The sequence below is a fragment of the Crinia signifera genome, chromosome 2 (assembly GCF_055691185.1).
Source record: "Crinia signifera chromosome 2, ASM5569118v1, whole genome shotgun sequence".
NCBI lineage: Eukaryota > Metazoa > Chordata > Amphibia > Anura > Myobatrachidae > Crinia > Crinia signifera.
Window position 1 is genome coordinate 245,675,994 of NC_139218.1, and position 19,129 is coordinate 245,695,122.

The 19,129-nt window shown below is 42.8% G+C and overlaps 1 protein-coding gene across 1 annotated transcript; it reads right to left on the bottom strand.

Moving 5' to 3' along the window:
• Window positions 1-17,588: 17,588 nt before the first annotated feature.
• On the bottom strand, window positions 17,589-18,826 carry LOC146059015 (uncharacterized). Its single transcript, XM_083171176.1, has 2 exons — window positions 18,449-18,826; window positions 17,589-18,357 (listed from the first exon to the last, which is right to left on the bottom strand). Exons 1-2 carry the CDS (start codon window positions 18,818-18,820, stop codon window positions 17,818-17,820), a joined length of 912 nt encoding a protein of 303 aa, XP_083027302.1. The 5' UTR covers window positions 18,821-18,826; the 3' UTR covers window positions 17,589-17,817.
• Window positions 18,827-19,129: the final 303 nt, after the last annotated feature.

Consider the following 19,129-nt stretch of genomic DNA (forward strand, 5'->3'; position numbering starts at 1 on the left):
AAGATAAAAAGAAATTTGTGTTGGAGGGGATTTCCCTCATTCTTACCAATAATTACTTCTGGTTTGAGGGCACCTATTACCTGCAACTCACGGGCACCGCTATGGGCACCAGACTGGCACCAAGCTATGCCAATTTATTTATGGCATGGTGGGAGGCACAATCTGTATGGACAGGACATCCATATGGTGCCAGTCTGGTGCTCTGGCATCACTATATTGAGGACGTGGTGATGGTGTGGCAGGGTGACAACGAATCGCTAAAACACTTTTGGGACCATCTGAATGACAATCAATATAACATCAAATTGTCATTCAATGTAAGTAAACAATCAATTGATTTTTTGGATGTCACATTTTATGTTGAAGGAGATATATTAAAATCCAAAAATTTTATTAAAGCAACCGATTGCAACTCCTTCATAGGGGCCGATAGCAATCATCATTTTAATTGGCTAAAGAGTGTGCCCAATAGCCAATTTCAGCGGATCAGCCGCAATTGCACTGATCTAGAAGTGTATGACATACAGGCACAGGGCCTGGAGAACCAATTTTTGAGTAAGGGTTACGACGGACCAATGGTTGCTAAAGCAAAAAACAGAGGAAGAGCCCTTTTCTCGGGGAGAGAAGGACATCCTATCCCATTAAGACCTAAAGGGAATAATATGGATGTAGCCTTCATCACCCAATATACTAGCCAATATAAGCAATTGGAAAGTATAATTAAAAAACACTGGCAGATCCTTACTAATGACCCCCTTTTGAAAAAATACATCAACAGTAATCCAAAATTTGTGTACAGAAGGGCAAGAAACATAAAGGATAAAATAGTCAGCAGTGCCATAAACACTCCAGCACCATATAACCCCATCAAATCAAAGGGATTCTATCGGTGCGGCACTTGCAGTCTATGTCGCTTATGCAAAAGCCCAACATCTGTGATTCATGAGTATCAATCTAAGGCTACAGGCAGAACCTACAATATAGATGAATTCATTTCTTGCAACAGTAATTATTGTATTTACTTGTTGGAATGTAATTGCTCCAAACAGTATGTTGGCAAGACTAAGCGGGTATTAAAAGTTAGGATGGCTGAACACGTCCGCAATATTAAAAAGGGTCTTGAATCCCATTATGTGTCAGCCCATTTTAAACATCTGCACGGATGTGATATTGCACACCTGAAATCATTTTGTGGTATCCGCACAGTAAAAACACATTGGCGTGTTAACAATAGGGACCAAAGATTATCACAACTCGAAATGAAATCTATTTATGAGTTGAAAACCCTTGAACCTAGGGGGATCAACGTAGATTTCGAGTTAAAGTGCTTTTTGTGACCCTTTGTCTCTTTTGATGATATATCCAAATTAATACCTGTATAGGTCTATACTCATGTTTATAAAGCTGTGTGAGTAATAACACTTTGTTTCTTTCTCTCTTAATGATTAAATTTGTTGGAAACATATGTGGTAGCGTTGCCATAGTGATTGATGTGCATCAAGCAGAACAAGAGCAGAGCGTGTCCCATAACAACGGAAGAAAACCACTAGATCACTTCCGTTTGCGTTCCACAGACAGCGGAACAAGAGCAAGGTGCGCTCCAGGACAACGGAAGAATACTACATCACCACTTCCATTTGCGTTCCACGGAGAGCGGAACGTCACATCCGGTCGCTAGGGATGACGCGGATAGACGGCGATACGTCATATCCACCACGCACAGATGATTACCATTGCGGCATACCGGAGATAAAGAAAAATCGGCACCGGACACTTATTTCATAAACGCTACGTGTTAAACAATACATGGTTGTCTGTATATATATGTGTTGATATCTGCTCTGCTTCTTTGCTTGATTTGTTATTTAGCGATTAGCACTGTCTTATTGTTTTATACAGGGATACTTTGCACCAAATCCGTTACTGGTTTTTATTGTGATCGTGTTTTATGCAAATTGGAACAGGTATAAATACCTGCTCCTATTCTCCTTCCTCCATACCTTGAAAAAGGGCCCTAGGTGAGGCCCGAAACGCGTTGGCTGGAGGAACTGAGCAAGGCACCTTTTGGGATTCCAGTGTCATTTTTTCCATCCTGAGGACACTCACCTTCTTCTCCAAACCCGGGTGAGGTGGAGGTGGTCGGATTCAGTTCCGTTGGATCCCAATAAGTACCTTTTTAATCCTTTTTTAAAAAAACTTTTTATTGTTATTATCTGTCGCATGGAATTATCGTGATTGGAATAAAAGTACCTTTTTTAATTGACCTGAGACTGGCGGTGATTGGGACTCTTCCGAATAAAAAGGGACAGGAAAAGAAACCTTTCTATGCCCATAGGGCACCTATATAAGGTGAGCTCTGATCCAATTGAAAGTTTAAGGCTGGATACTCTTGGATAAAAGATACCTTTATATGCCCATAGGACACGTCAGAGAGGTCAGTTGCAGGGGGCGATACCCCCATTGTCATCACCTTTTTGACCCTTTGTCCTTTCCCCCCCCTTCTGATTATTCTATTCGGTGAAGATCTATCTGGCAATTAGTAGATTATTTGATTCAGACAGCGCAAGTGTATTCGCCCTTTCTGTACTCTTAGGATGGAGGAGTTTGCGCTTGCACAGTATCAAACATTTTAAGAATCTTTTGAGTTGAAGCAGATATAGTATGAAGGATCCTTTGTAAAGGGCTCTCCATGTCTTGAAGGATGAAACCTACCGCAGGAATGTCAGCACTATAGGTAAACCCAAACACCAACCAGACATCGGAGCAGCAGTAAGAGGGCAGCGGCTAGCACGATGCCTGAGCCTACTGCTCTTGCAGAGCAGGATATTGTAGGATGGCCATGAGTTTCAGTCAGCACGTCAATAAAAAAAGGGGACATGCGGACCCAGTAGAAGTTATGCTGCCGTTCTTATCCCAGGATAGGGGGTGATATATAGAGTAAGCCTTCACACAATAATTATAGCATAGGAGGGGTCTCTACACAGTAGCACAAACACCCTTAATGCAGTGTTGCAGCAATGCTTGGTCCTCCAGGATAGAAAGCCAGGCAGCCCAGCAGCCACATATAGTGCTCCACCTCAGGCAGAAAGAGGTTGGATCCCTGCTGGTGGAACAAGTGGTCTTGCTTAGTGGTCACTGACCACAAACACTGATATAAGATGGCGCCAATGTCCCCCCGCAGCTCGCACCAGCGTGTCCCAGCTATCCACACACCATTGCGCCACAATGCTCACCAGAGGGTCTTATACAGTGCACGAGGTGTTATTTGACACCCTGTGTAAATAGTACCTTTTCTATGGAGAAGGAAAGGACTAGAAAGGTATTCTGTTTGTGACGCACTAGAAACGCTAGATATAAAATTTTACTTTTAATTTTTAATATTTAATATTGTAGTTCATTGCCACAGCGAAAATTAAAAACTTTTCGTAGATAAAGTGTCAGAAGAAAATCATTTTTTAAATGATTTATTAAAATATTCTGTGTCCAATTCAGCTAGGTATGTGTATCTTTATTTATTTCCTCTTTTTCTTAATATATATTTTGGTATATGTCCTTGTGTTTATAGCATATAGTTAAATTCAATTGATACTCTGTTTTCCTTGTAGCTAGTTAGGAGATCTGAGCTCTGTTGTTACTTTCATTTGTGACAATTGTAACTTTATCAAGTATATAGGCTCAGATCCCAATTCCTGCTAGGTTTTTCTCTTATCGTATATTTAGGCTTATATTACACCAACGTATATCTGACAGGTAGTGATTTCTGTAGGTGGCGGGCAATATCTTGTATAAATACTTGGGTGCAGTTATTAGATTTTTATTTCACTATTATACAGTACCTCCTATAGGGCACCTGGACCGATGCTGCCTATGGGGTAAGATTTGTGATTAAATCTCTGCTCCTCTCTCACTTATATTGTATTGATGCTATATTGTGTATTAAATACATGCCCTATAGATCTCCTATTCAGGCTTGTAACATATACACTTTGACCCAAATTTAAATTAGAGTGATTATTTCAGAAAGCATGCACATATAGTAAATGCTGCTTGTATTACACCAACGTGTCTATATGTCTGACATGTAGTGATTTGTGGGCAATATCTTGTATATATACTTTTGTGCAGTTGTTAGATTTTATTTCTCCTATACCTCCTACAGGGCACCTGGACCGATGCTGCCTCTGGAGTAGGATTTGTGAGTAAATCTCTGTGGATCCATTGGTGATTTCTTTGGGTCAGCGGTGGGTCAGACCCGGGTCAGCTGTGGTGTAAATGGGACAACCCATGTCCCTTTACATGGGACTTCTACCCAGGTCCTGACCTGGGTTGAACACGGCTAGGACCAGGGTAGAGGGCAGTGTAAATGGGTATGCTGGGTCATCCGACCCGGCTCCTGTTTACATCAATGGGGGAAGCCTGACCTCTGGACCGCAACGTTCACAGATTGGACAGGGGGGTCACACACAGCCTCCACTGCTGTCTGCTGTTCTCTGCAGACAGTGGCAAAGGCAGGGAGGAGATGAGTGGATACCTGGGGGGTGCACGGGGGCTGGGGGCAGCCCAGCAGCTTACCTTGGTGCTGGGCTTGCCCTCAGCGTGTTGATTGCTGGTCCCGGCGGGCTGATTGGCGGTCCCGGTTCTTGGAGATGATGTCATCTCCAAGCACCATCCCCATTTACACTGTGGGTAGGCACCACTGTGTAAACGGTGCAAATCCCTGATCCGACCTGGCTTGGATCCGTGTTCAAAATGCCCGGGTCGGATCCGGGATTTTGGGTGTAAAATGGTTATTATTGGTGACACTGGCCCTTATTCTGGTTCACTCGCAAAGGCAAATTCCTTCTCAAATTGAAAAAAACCATGTGCACTGCAGAGGGGCAGATGTAACATGGGCAGAGAGATTTAGATTTGGGTGAGTTATTTTGTTTATTTATTTATTAACAGTTTCTTATATAGCGCAGCATATTCCGTTGTGCTTAACAAAAGGAGACAGTGATACAACAAACAGGTTATTTACAGACAGTCAAAAGGGTAAATACTGACTGCTTTATTTTTTACACTGCAATATATAATATATAATATATATATATATTAATTATACATTCTAACTGGCCCGATTTTCGCAGGACAGTCAGTTTTTTAGCCAGAAGTGTACTATGGTGTTTTGGCAGTTGTAAGACTGCTGCAAACAGCATCTGTTCATGGAAAACAGAGGAGCTTGATTGCTCCCACACTGACAACAATGCTAGGTGTGTCTCACAATCATGCCATTCCCGTTAAGCTATGTCCCTTCTACCGATGTCATGCCCTCTTTTTTTTGGATGCTCAGGGGTCCTGCATTGCAAAGCCCGTATGTAATGTAAGTATATGGGGACCTGGAAATGACTGACTGGAAATACATTTTATTAAGGTTAATAATGCTTTATTAGCTTTTTAACTATTTTTATTATTTTAAAAACAAATACAGATCTAAAAACAAAACTTGTGAGGGTAGTTTTGGCTAAACCAAAACACAAAGTTAATACAGATCCAAAATCAAAATACGGAGCTGGGGGCATAGATCATACCTACTTACTTTGATGGTCTTCTTTCCATAGGAAGCCTGGAGAGAAGACTCTGTATGATACTTTGGGGGCAGGGCCAAGCTATGTCAGTTAGCCCCACCCCCTCTATGCAGAATTATAATTTCAAATGTAATTTGAAAAAAAATTGCATATTGTTCATGTTTCCTCTGCCATTAGTTTCCCTTTCTCTTCCCATTTCTGTGGCACATTATGCTACCCTTTTATCCATGCCTTCTTAAATGGTATTGCTGTGGTACTTATGCAAAGCATTTTCATTTATAATTTATGTTGAAACACATGGGTTCAATTTAAATGAAAATTATTTTGTGGGATAACCAAAGTTCACTTGAAGAAAATGTTGTGTAAAATACATTAAATTAAAAGGATGTAAACCCTCAAGAATTTTTGCATTAAAATATATTTTTATTTCCTAAAAGCATGATATGACTAACAAAATCATTGTCTGCTTTTCTAAAAGCAAGTTCAGTGGGTTTTTGTGAAGATGTGAAAGCAGATGGAAAGCAAAAGTGCTTTGAAAAGCCATGCAATGGTGTTTTATTTCTCTGTGCCTAATCTTCTAAGAGATAAGTCTGATAATGTTCTTCTTTTTGAAAGAGTTGAAAGCGCTATTTTTTCCTCACGTAGAGAAATAGAAAGAAAAAATCTTTATTAATTAGGTCAGCATTAAGGATCTGTCACTGTTAGAATTCATTCAGCATCAATAAGGGGTGATTTCATAAGGTGAGTGCGAGGCAGCAATGACAGTCTGGCACCAGTTTAGTAAAATACCCCGAAGACCAGCCAAAGTCAGGTTTTACATGTAATTACAGTATATATCAAATATCATTGTTCCATTGCAAATCAGACATTAACAGTTGGCATCCATTATTTTAAATGTTTCAAATTGGTGTAGTTAAAGATAATTACTAAAAAGTGTTTGCCTAGGGGTGTGTTCAAGCTGAAATCTAAATTGCAGTGTAAAAATAAAGCAGACATTATTTACCCTGCATAGAAATAAAACAAATCACCCAAATCTAACTCTCTGTTCACAATACACTTACCACACCTGCAATGCACATGGTTTTATACTAGAGAATAAAAGTGATTTGCGATCCAGTCTGAATATGGCCCTAGTTATGATCACCTTAATGCGTCAACACACACAAAAGACTGCAAATGTCTCCTAATTTACACATTACAGCCATAGGCGAATCTAGGGGGTGGTCCGGGGGTGCACAGGACCACCCATTAGCCCATTTTGTAGCTGAGGGATGTAGCTTTCCAACGAGCCTAGCCCCGTGTCTCTAGCCCCCTGGGAACCAGAGATACGGCCAGGCAAAGCTGGAACGTTTTCCCTATAGGATAACATGGGACCCGCTAATTCCGATCCCCACCCAGTTCAATGGCTGCCAATTCCCCCTTCGGCATCACTGAAGGTTGATCTCAGTCGAACCCAAATCGCTGGGCCTTCAATCTGATACCAGGCTGGATCCATATGGGTTAATTGGTTCCAGGGATATTGAGGTTAAACCGTTTTTTCTTAAATGTAATTTCATGACTGTTTATGTTCTTTGAGGGCAGATTTCTCTGGAACCAAACAGCCCAGTTTCACGGGACCAAAATCATTCAAAGCCAAATCAAAAGTTCTTCAATATGATACTGGTCTCATGTAAATGGGTCAGTTGGTTCCGAAGATATAGCTGGTTGGTTAAAGGGGGGGTAGGGAGAGGGGAGTGGTTGTCTCTCCCCCTCACACCAGAAAATGCAGGGACTAGGCTGGTATATAAGGGGTCAGCCTGGGAATGTCCCTGCATGATCCTGGGACCATATTCCCGGGTAAATCCCTGCATTTTCTGTTGTGAAAGGGGTATTATTTCAAACAGCAGTGACCTGCAGTGCTCTGAATACAGCCGGGCAGCCCCCTGCTCTCTGCCCAGCTGTCAATGACTGTCACCCCTGCAGCTTCCACTCCAATTCTTCTCCCTGCTTTTACCTCAGCCCGCCCCCCCTTTAATCGTGTGGTGCCGGCTCCCGGCGTGCTCCCCCGACGTCTTGTACAACAACAGCGCGCACAATATTTCAAATGTCCACTCGGCTAGAGGGGACACCAGGAGGGGAGTGGGAGCGTGCTCTGCACTGTGCTCTGCTCCTCTCCCCATAGAAGCAGCTGCACCGCTCTCCATCTCTCCCTGCAGCAGCGAAGGCTCTTATAAAAATTTACAGTAAGTGGCACTTTTGGGCGCATTGCTTAAGGGATGCTACAAGTGGTGGTATGTGGGGGCATTACGCATAATGTGTGGCTTAATGTGTAAGGGGCATTACGGTGTGCAGCATCATGTGTAAGCGGCATTATGTGTGCAGCATCATGTGTAAGAGACATTATGTGTGCAGCATCATGTGTAATGGGTACTATGGAGCGCGGCATCATGTGTAAGGGGCATTAAGGTGTGCAGCATCATGTGTAAGGGGCATTATGTGTGCAGCGTCATGTGTAAGGGACATTATGTGTGCAGCATCATGTGTAATGGGTACTATGGTGCGCGGCATCATGTGTAATGGGTACTATGGTGCACGGCATCATGTGTAATGGGTACTATGGTGCGCGGCATCATGTGTAATGGGTACTATGGTGTGCGGCATCATGTGTAATGGGTACTATGGTGTGTGGCATCATGTGTAATGGGTACTATGGTGTGCGGCATCATGTGTAATGGGTACTATGGTGCCATCAAGCAAGAACCCCCTAGCAATGAGCACATAGCAATGAGAACATCGCAGCTGTTTGCACTGATTTAAACGGGGTAAACCTATTTCAGATTTCTACTGCAGAACATCGCTTTAAATCTGTAAAAGCTGCTATTGTGGTTTTATCTGTGCTATGTGAAGAACTTAGAAATATTGGGATAGTGCTACTGCTCTTACATTGGTTTGGTCTGATTAGCACCTTTTGCTGGTGGGGGAGGTGTATTGGGAGGGGCAGCTAATTCAGGATGGACATATGTTTGTTTTAGGCTTATATATTGAGTATAGTTTGGGACGTCAGTCCTTTAGGACGTTAGGGGTCTAGTATCTGAAGGGTCTAGTTATAAAGGGTCATCTTAAAATTAATAGCAGCGTTATACCCGCGTTAACCCGAAGGAAACCAGAAGGCAAAGAACAAACCATCATTACTGCTGAAGGACTGCATTATACCCAAAAAACTCAGGAATATCATGTGGCCTCAACTCACCTTTGCCATGAGTGGACCAGGCCCACCTACCCTACAGCTGAAAACATCTGGACTACCCCCAGCCCTACCCCTCATGGTGAGCATGGAGCTGTGAGGGGAAGCATCAGGGCCAGCCTATGCACCAACACTTCACCCATCAATCCCTTGTAAAAGTGTTAGTCCCCTGCAAATGTGTGTTCATGTCTTTTCTCTCCCCCCCCCTCCTCTCCTGCAGCACACATCTACCCCACCATGTGCTTTTTCCTGTATTGTATACCTCCGCAGATTGCACACCCTGCCAGCGCTGACCTATGCAGTGCACCAAGCTGGTTGCCTCAGATGGTATCTCCGCGGACAGGATGTGGATCACGTGGATGTTTCTGTGCAGGGTTTATCATACTACTACAGAAGTATTTGCTTTCCAATGTATGCATTGGGTCCTTGTATGGCTCGCCCCTTACAGTGTAACCTTCGTAGTGCGCCCTCCATGGCTGCCTCATCTGGTGCACTTGTGAATGGGATGAAAAATACATGGACCTGAGTATACATTGAAATCATCCATTTTGGGTAGTTTCTTTTAGGGGTAATCTATTTCACCCTGGGTAATCCTACGCAGAGCGCCTAAAATGGCTGCCGCACTTGGTACCTTGTCAGGGTGGAGTACACAACCCATGGAAGTTATTATCCAAAATGCTGCACCACTCCTGCATTATGCTTACTGTGTGCTCAGGGGCTTTTGTCTGTGACATGTCTGTTACTGTACCTCCAACATCCTCTGTATTATGTGCATTGTTTTTTTTTTTTTTTAATGTCTGTAAGCGCCTTGAGTCCTGCTGGAGAAAGTGCGCTATATAAATTTTACTTACTTACTTACTTACACATAGGTAAGCAGCACTTATGTGGCAAATATGTAATGGGCATTACGGTTTGTTATATAGTATGTAATGGGCATCATGATGTGTGGCACAATGTGTAATGTGCATTATGGTGTGTGGCCTTATGTGTAATTGGCATTATGGCGTGTGGCTTTATGTGTAATGGGTATTACGGCGTTTGCTAAAATGTGTAATGGGCATTACTGTGTATGGTCTAAAGTGTAACACCACACTCCTTTTTGTGATGCCACGCCTCCTTTCCATGAGGCCACGCCCCCTATTTGCCGCGCGGCTCCGCCGCGCAAAGGTCCCCCTGCTCTTATGTCTAGATCTGGGACCACCCATTACCATAATTCTAGATTCGCCTATGATTACAGCCTGATTTGGCAAAAAAATGGCAGCAAAACCTCATATCCTGTATTTGGTTTTGGTTGTTAGGTCAACAGTGTCTCGTCCGACAGTCAAAATGTCAACCACTATTAGTCAACAGGCAAAAGGGTGACATGGATAAAATGTCGACATGCACTAGGTTGACATTGACAGGAGGTTGACCCAGACAACAAGTCGACATGACAATGGTCAACACATGAAAAGGTCGACAAGACTTTTTAACTATTTTTTTCTGTCAGAGAACTTTTTCATACTTTATGATCCACGTGGAATATACTTGAGAAGTTTGCTCACCTAAAGCATGGAGAGTGAAGCTAGCCATACAAGGGTACGCTTGACACTAATTGGGGGTCCATGTTGACAGATGTGCAGATGTCAACATAGACACCCAAAATACATGAAAACCCCATGTCAACCTTCCCTGTGTTGACCATTCACATGTTGACATATTGCTTTTGTTGACCTTTTTATTGTCGACCATTCATGGCTGTCAACCTAGACACTGTTGACCTAGTGATCCACACCCCTTGTACTAGATGCTCACAAACATTTCCTAGCAGTGTATACTAGCACACAGCAAATTACAATTCTGTGCATTGTTGCCTTGGTTTTCTTATTGGATAGCCCCAAAGGAACTAATACCCATGAACAGCGAATGACAAAATTATTGATTTTTACAAAGTTTGCTGCTTCAGAGTTTATACAATTTTTTCAGATGCTACTATGGAATACTGAAATAAAGGCCCTTGTTCTGGTTGGTGCATATATTTCTCATTTTTTTCGGAGAGGTCCGCACGCCACGCTGTGCGGACATCATACGAAAAAACGCCCACCGGTCCTCCGCATTCTGACGGACTCACTCTTTAAGAACAGGGCGTGTTTACCGACGACATCCAAACCTTTGCGTGTGCGGTGGACACACACATATTCTGCACGGTCTTACAGCGTATGCACGGTCTTACCGCGTCAGAAAGGACGGGAACGTGCCCGTACGCACCGATGCTGTGTAAAAGTGACATATATATTTATATTAGTGATAGGAAGTTCTGTCCATTGCTTGCAGTGTAAATGTGTGTAACAAATGCAGGCGTGCTTTGAGCATATATTTGTGTGTTTAGTAATGGTCCATTTCAGGGCCGGCCTTAGGCATAGGCAAACTAGGCAATTGCCTAGGGCATTTGGAATTCCTAGGGGCACCAGCAGCTTCTGCTGATTAAAATGATATGCAGCATGCCTATATTCTCAGTGTGAGTGAGGCTGTATCTGCATATGAAATAGTGTATTCATGGAAATCACTGTAACATAGCATTCCGTATGCAGGTACAGCCACAGTCGCACACAGAATATAGGCATGCCACATATAATTTTAATCATCGGAAGCTCCTTGTGTGTGCTGGTCATAACAAAGCAAATAAGAAGAATTTTCAGCAAAAAAGGCACCCAACATTAGCAGAACTGGCCAGGAGCTGCATGGACTATTGAGGCAAGATGTATGAGGAAACATCTGTATCCAAGCAGAGGCAGAGGTCACAGTGTTAGCGGCTGTGCGAGTGCTGTCTGCGGGTGGGTTGGTTGTGCAATAGTGTTCGGCATATGTGTAAGGGGCATTATGTGTGTCATGTATAAATGCATTAATAATGTGCAACATATGTGTAATGGGCATTATGTGTGTCATCTGTATAAGGGCATTAATAATGTGCAACATATGTGTAAGGGGCATTATGGTTATAAGGACATTAATAATGTGTGTCATGTGTAAGGGGCATTACTGTGTGGTATTATCAGGGGTGCCAAGAGAAAGGGGTAGGGGGTACAAATTACCCTGGCCAAAGTCTGATAGAAGGGCCCAGTTGGGGCCCGGTCAGCAGCAGTTGCAGCTCTTCTCCTCTGCCCAGCACACACTGCTTTATTCTGGGTTGCAGTGTGGCCATGGAGGTGCTTAAAATACAATATTTTCTCAGGATTTTTTTCTAAGGGTATAAAGTGAATAATGTGAGGAGTAATGTATATAAGGTAAAGTGGTACTACTGTGTGATGTAACGTGAATAAGGGACACCATCGCATGATATAATGTGAATAAAGTGGCACTACTGTGTGGCATAATTTGAATTGGGGGTAAGATTGTGTGGCCATGCCCCTTCCCAGCAAGAACACACCCCTGTTTGGACTGCGCACCGAATGTGTGCACTGTTTCTATTTAAAATATTGCGGGTAGGAGCACCAAAATGATGACTGCTATGATGAGGGTTGATGGTGCTGGGAAAGGGGAGCAGGGTCAGAGGCAGAACTAGTGGCGGTGCTAGGGGGCACCAGACAAAATCTTGCCTAGGGCGTCATTTAGGCTAGGGCCGGCTCTGGTCCATTTAAGCTACAAGGTTTCCAATTGAAGCAATGAGAAGAGTGCAATTAATGAGTAATGAGTAAAGGAGTGGATTGTATTGTGTTCAGCTGAAATTGGTTGAGGTGCGCCCGTACTGATTGGGCGTTCCGAATGCCTAGCGCATGACCGAGTGGTGTCCGCAAAGCAATACTTGCTTATGAAGACCGCATGTTTCCTGCCTTTTTGTTCGCGTGCATTCGGTGTGCTGTCCGAATGTAAGCGTACCATAATTAGTGCACTCCCTCGTGTACGCCCAGGTTTACACCCAGTTTAGCCCACTTTGAAACTACGCCCCTGTGTAGTTCCGAATGACGCCCATATTACACCCATATTTCCCGAGTGAATGCGGTGCACATTTCTGTACGGTATTGGTGAGAACAAGTACGGAGACCTTGCGTGGCACATGCGCATAGCGTTGCCCACGCATGCGCAGACGGCTAAAAAACGCCATCCGAAAGAGTGCGGGAAAGTACGCACAGACCAGAATAAGGCCCAAAATGACATGGATCAAAGGCTTTTATTGACAATTCCATTAAGGTTATACAAATAGTCAAAATTTGAGGTGTTGGACCTTCTATATCAAGATGTCAGCAATTTGCCCCGGCATGCTGTCAATCAACTTCAATGCCACATAGTAACCTGATGAAAAATTACTAAAATTTGAAACGTTGTTATAACTTTGGCTATTGTCATTTATACTATAACAAGCTACGAGTGCCACATCTACCGGCTCTATACCTATCCATTTATGCTGGCACCAGTTGAAGCTATCTTTGTTGTTTGGAGTGCCTGACCCCACGTTTGTTATATATATATATATATATATATATATATATATATATATATATATAAATGGGTTTTTCTCATGTGCTACTAAATATTCCCCCAACATGCTGTGGCCACAACCGCTCCAGGAGAGTGCTGGGAAGTTGTTCTGGGGACCAAGATTTCTCTTGCAGCCCTGCATATATGCTGTGCTGTACAACAGCTGTAATGTATGTAGAGTTGTTGTCAAGTGCACAGTCTTTATAGCCTAGCTTCCCCTTCTGTATACAATTTTTGGTTACTGATGGAATGAATGGATGTGCCAGTCTTTCATATTATCATAGTTAGATGTTAAGAAATACAACCTACATTCAAAAACTGGCACACTTATTGGAAATAATAACTGCTCCTCAGTGGTGCAGAGAGTGGAGGAGTTGATACTAATTACCAAGGCCCAAGTCAGATGGATGGGCCCAGTGGGGCACCTGTTACATGGCAAAAGCAGTTCTTCTCAACCCAGCACATGCTGCTGTTTGCTGGACTTTTTTGGCCATGAGGTGCTGAAAGTATTATTATTTTTGTGTTTTAATCTAAAGGTGCATGACCATGCCTCCCACAATTAGGCTACACCCACCAAAAAGTACCTGGGCCCAGCCAGGATCTCTGCTGCCCTGGGGCCACGTTTTGACTCATTGCTGCCCAGTCTTGCCTAATGAGTGCTTTGAGTTTGTAAAAATTTGTAGGTTTGTGTTTGTCCACCCATCTCTTGTGACTGGATTGACCCCAGTTCTCTATAAGATTTAGGTCTGGGGAGCTTTCTGGCCATGGACCCAACATTTTAATATTTTGTTATGGCAAGTACTCCATCATGCTGGAAAAGGCATTATTCCTCAACAAACTGTTCTTGGATGGCTGGGAGAAGTTGCTCTTGGAGGATGTTTTGGTGCCATTCTTTATTCATGGCTGTATTCCTAGGCAAAATTGTGAGTGATGGATTGATATCAAGATATCAAGGGGTAGGGCGCTATGGTATGAGTGTGCTTTGCTGTGAGCAGCAGTTAAGAGAAAGGGATAGTCACTCCCAATTTAAGAAAAAAACAAGTACAGGAAGATGGGTAACTGCGCTAAATGTATGACAGTATGGTATTAAAAAACTAATTTAATTTCACATAAATAATAACATATTGACAGGACAATACACATAAAAGGAATCAATCGATAAAGAATGTTTAAAATGTCATTGATGTAATAAATTGGTACAATGACCTTATTTTGGATAGTCACCCATTTAGCCCCCAGTACTGGGGAAGTCCGTCCAGGTATTTGTAAATATTATGAATGCCAGAGTCCTTGTGGAATTTAAGTTCCTCCCTTTAATGGAAGTTGGAGCCGGGTCCTTAGGAGGTGGCGTTCCTCCAGATGATCTCTTAGCCACGGCAAGTGAATGTGGGAAGGCGCCTCTGGTGTAATGTTACCAAATATGGTAGCCGCTGGATGGTAGTTGGCAGTTGTTTAGTGCAGTGGGTGCTCTATCCAGATATTAAAATTAAAGGTGCAAGTGTCTACGCGTTTCACCGCTAAATGCGGCTTTTTCAAGGAAAATTGTGAGTGAGCCCACTCCCTTGGAATGGTCTCAATATGCTTTACTGTTGGCATGACACAGGACTGATGGTATCGCTCACCTTTCCTTCTCCGGAAAAGGTAATTTATTTTAGAAAATCAATTTACTCCAGTACTCAGCAGCCCAATCCATGTACCTTTTGCAAAATCTCAGTCTGTCCCTTATGTTTTTCCTGGAGAAAAGTGTTCTTCGCTGCCCTTCTTGACACCAGGCTATCCTCCAAAATGATTTGCCTCACCTCCCTGCTGTCATTCCTGAGCAAGCTCTGCATTGGTGGTTCCCCAATCCTGCAGCTAAATCAACTTTAGGAGAACTTCACAACTATTCAACTTCTCTCCTTAAAAGTTCTTGATCAGCCGATAAATGTTTGTCTTACTAGCATTGGTATCCTTGCCTGTGAAACCCGTCTTGTGCAAAGCAATTGTCACAATTCATTGCTGCAGCATGTGGCGGGTCTGTTACACACCCGGTCATGCAATGAAGCAGATCTCTGTGTTGACAGCTAGTTGGCCAGGATGGACAGGGGGGTGGGGGATGCTCCTGGTGATTTGTGTAGGCAGTCAGTGGGAACCTTCATCTTCGTTGAGGGTAGATTGTTTATATTATGCGAAGGAACTACATTTAACCTGCCTGTTTTTCCCCTGAATTTCCTGAGTCCATAGTGGTTTCTGCGCTGAGCCTGAACCCATCCAATTCCGTAAGTGTGACAGCAATGATGTTTTCTTCCAGGTAACCATGGTTAACAGAGGAAGAACAATTTAAATCACCTACCTTTTTTTAAAGCTTCCGATCTGTTATTCTAACTCATTCTGCATGACAGAGTGATCTGCAGCCTTGTCCTTGTCAACATTCTTGACATGATGTAAGCTGGTTCTTTTGTGGAAGGGCTGAAAAGCAGTGGAAATGTTTTTGGGATTAAGTTCATTGTCACGGCAAAGAGGAACTTTGCAATTCATCTGATAACGGTACTTGTTTCCTAGCACGGCCACAATCGGGAGTGGTCGCGGCTCTTATTTAGTGCACTTTAAGGGCCGCGATCACCCCCGACGGACGCGATTCTCTTGATTTTTTGTAATCGTGTGTATCGTGTACCATGCTTCAATTACCGCGACACGACCAACGCGATAATTGAAGGATTTCCCGAAATCGGGTGGATTACCAGATATCGGTCCCATCGGGAGCACTAAATGACAGGATTTATTGTCCCCGACGCGATAATTGAAGAATTCACCGATATCGGGTGTTTTACCATATATCGGTCCCATCGGGAGCACTAAATGTCAGTATTCAATGCCCCCGACGCGACCGACGCGATTTTTTTTATTGCAAGCACCCATTTCATGGTTTCACATGGCTGCTTCCAATTGAACCCCACATTTACACCCACAAATACAGTTTGCACCCTATTTCTAAGTACACCTGAACTATCGGTCCCATCGTGAGCACTGAATGTCATTATTCAATGCCCCTGACGCGAGCGACGCAATGTTCCATTTCATGGTTTCACATGGCTGCTTCCAATTGAACCCCACATTTACACCCACAAATACAGTTTGCACCCTATTTCTAAGTTTTACCATATATCGGTCCCATCGGGAGCACTAAATGTCAGTATTCAATGCCCCCGACGCGACCGACGCGATTTTTTTTATTGCAAGCACCCATTTCATGGTTTCACATGGCTGCTTCCAATTGAACCCCACATTTACACCCACAAATACAGTTTGCACCCTATTTCTAAGTACACCTGAACTATCGGTCCCATCGGGAGCACTGAATGTCATTATTCAATGCCCCTGACGCGAGCGACGCAATGTTTTTTATTGCAAGCACCCATTTACACTTTACACCATATTTATAACTACACCTGAACTATCGGTCCCATCGGGAGCACTGAATGTCAGTATTCAATGCCCCTGACGCGAGCGACGCAATGTTTTTAATTGCAAGCACCCATTTTATGGTTTTACATGGCTGCTTCCAAATGAACCCCACATTTACACCCACATTTACAGTTTACACCCTATTTATAACTACACCTGAACTATCGGTCCCATCGGGAGCACTGAATGTCATTATTCAATGCCCCTGACGCGAGCGACGCAATGTTTTTTATTGCAAGCACCCATTTACACTTTACACCCTATTTATAACTACACCTGAACTATCGGTCCCATCGGGAGCACTGAATGTCAGTATTCAATGGCCCCGATGCGAGCGACGCAATATTTTTTATTGCAAGCACCCATCTCATGGTTTCACATGGCTGCTTCAAATTTAACCCCACATTTACACCTGAAATAATAAATAACACGACACATGATAATAGATTTAACCACTTTTATTGAAAAGCTTCTTTTTTTTTTACGTTTTTTTTTTTTTTAACTTATTGAAAACCTTTTTTTTTTTTTACGTTTATTTCTTTTTTACGGCAACATTTTTGCCATTTCATTTATTTTGAACATTACATAAAAAAAAAATACATTAATTACAGCTTTATTTTAAGCAATAAATACAAATATTATGTTTTTTTTTTTTTTTAACAATATAAATGTCATTTTTTTTATATTTTTTCATTTTTCTTTTCTTTTTTAACAATATGAATATCATTTTTTTTTTTTTTTTTTTTTTAGTTTTTCACAATTTATTAAATTTAACACACACAATACAAACTCAGAAGAAGTTGATCGATCAGTACAAAGAGAATAGATGCCTGGCTATCACAACCAGGCAAATTGAAATGAGGCGTGGGAAGATCACGGCACACTACAAAACTGTGCCCACTAATGCAAACAATCACATGAATCCAAAAGAAGTTACAAATATGCAGAACAGTGGTTAGTGAAGGAGCAAAACTAGTACAGCCATCGCAAAATTCAGGAAGACCGCACTGCAACGTTCACCAACCAAAATTGTAGTACATGACTAAAAACTGATTATTATAGAGAACTCAGAAAGGAAGAGAAACAAGAACATTGCTGCCAAATTATAAATTAAAAGTCAAATTAGCCAAATTAATAATTTAAATAACGCTCTTCGCCTGGGGTGGAGGGCTGCACATTCCGCAATGCGGAGTACACAGTCCCAGGCAAAGTCGAGGGATCAGTGGGAGGTGGCATAGGGGGTCCCGGCGCATAGTAAGGGGCAGGCGGAGGAGCAACCGGCGCACTGAACATGGGGGGGTGATGTGGGTGTGGGCATGGTGGCTGTCTGTGCGCATTGCGGCATGACGTTCCGTTGCAGTCAGCACAGATATCATCCTCTGCTGCCTGCAACATCAGGCCATACAGCACACGCTTAAAGTGGTGTTGTGTTGATCCCTTCCACTTTCGCATTTCTGCGCACACATGATTGGTAAACATTTTGCAATCATCTGGGGGATTGTTTACTGCTTCCTCCTTGTAGGGGCAGCAATATTCTTGGCCGGTAGCAGCAGGTCTTGTCGCCTGTCTCCTTCTACGCCTCCTGGGGGGAGCTGATGACGTGCTCGCCACCACAGGAGGCGCCACCTCCGACAACGACTCACCCTGCTGCGTCGACTCAGAGGGAACTACCTAAAACGAAAAAAAAAAAAAAAAAAAAAAAGTTAAAACATTGCATTTCACTTACATTTACATTCAGAACATTTTTGAACTAGATACTTACTACGTCAGCACTCTCCTGTGCACTGGATGAAGAGTCTTCATCCGTAGCAGCTCCCTCTGTTTCCCTCCTTCCTTGATCCTCCACAATAAAGAGCATACGGTCATAGTACCACAACTTTGGCTGGTACACATCTGCAGGGTCAGTTCCTGAAGATCGCGACTGCTGGACCCGATTGTGCTCCTTCACCAGCACTGTCCGCATATTAGTAAACTTCTTTCGGACCCACGTGACGTCTGCATTAGGGACACGTCTCATAGCGTAGGCCGAGATCTTCCCAAAGGCCTCATTCCTCTTTGCCTGGTTGTGAAAATCTATGTGATCTTGTCGCCACAGACATCTATTCTCTTTGTAGAGATCGATCAACTTCTTCATGAGGTGTTTATCAACCTGACGGGCCATTCTGTAAAAAAAAAAAAAAAATTAGGTTTACACTATTAAAATGAACGCACTGCACTGTTATTCATTAACACACTACAAAAAAAACAATAATATTTACCTCAGTCAGTAGCAGGTGTAAAAAAAGGAAGAGTTTTAAACGAATTCCCTTAAAGGGCCAAAAAATCACAATCAAACTGAAATAGAATCCGAGAAAAAAACAAAGCTTTTATCTGAGATATTGATAGCATATGATATAATAAATGCAATTTACACCACATTTGACAACAGAAGTAATTATATATT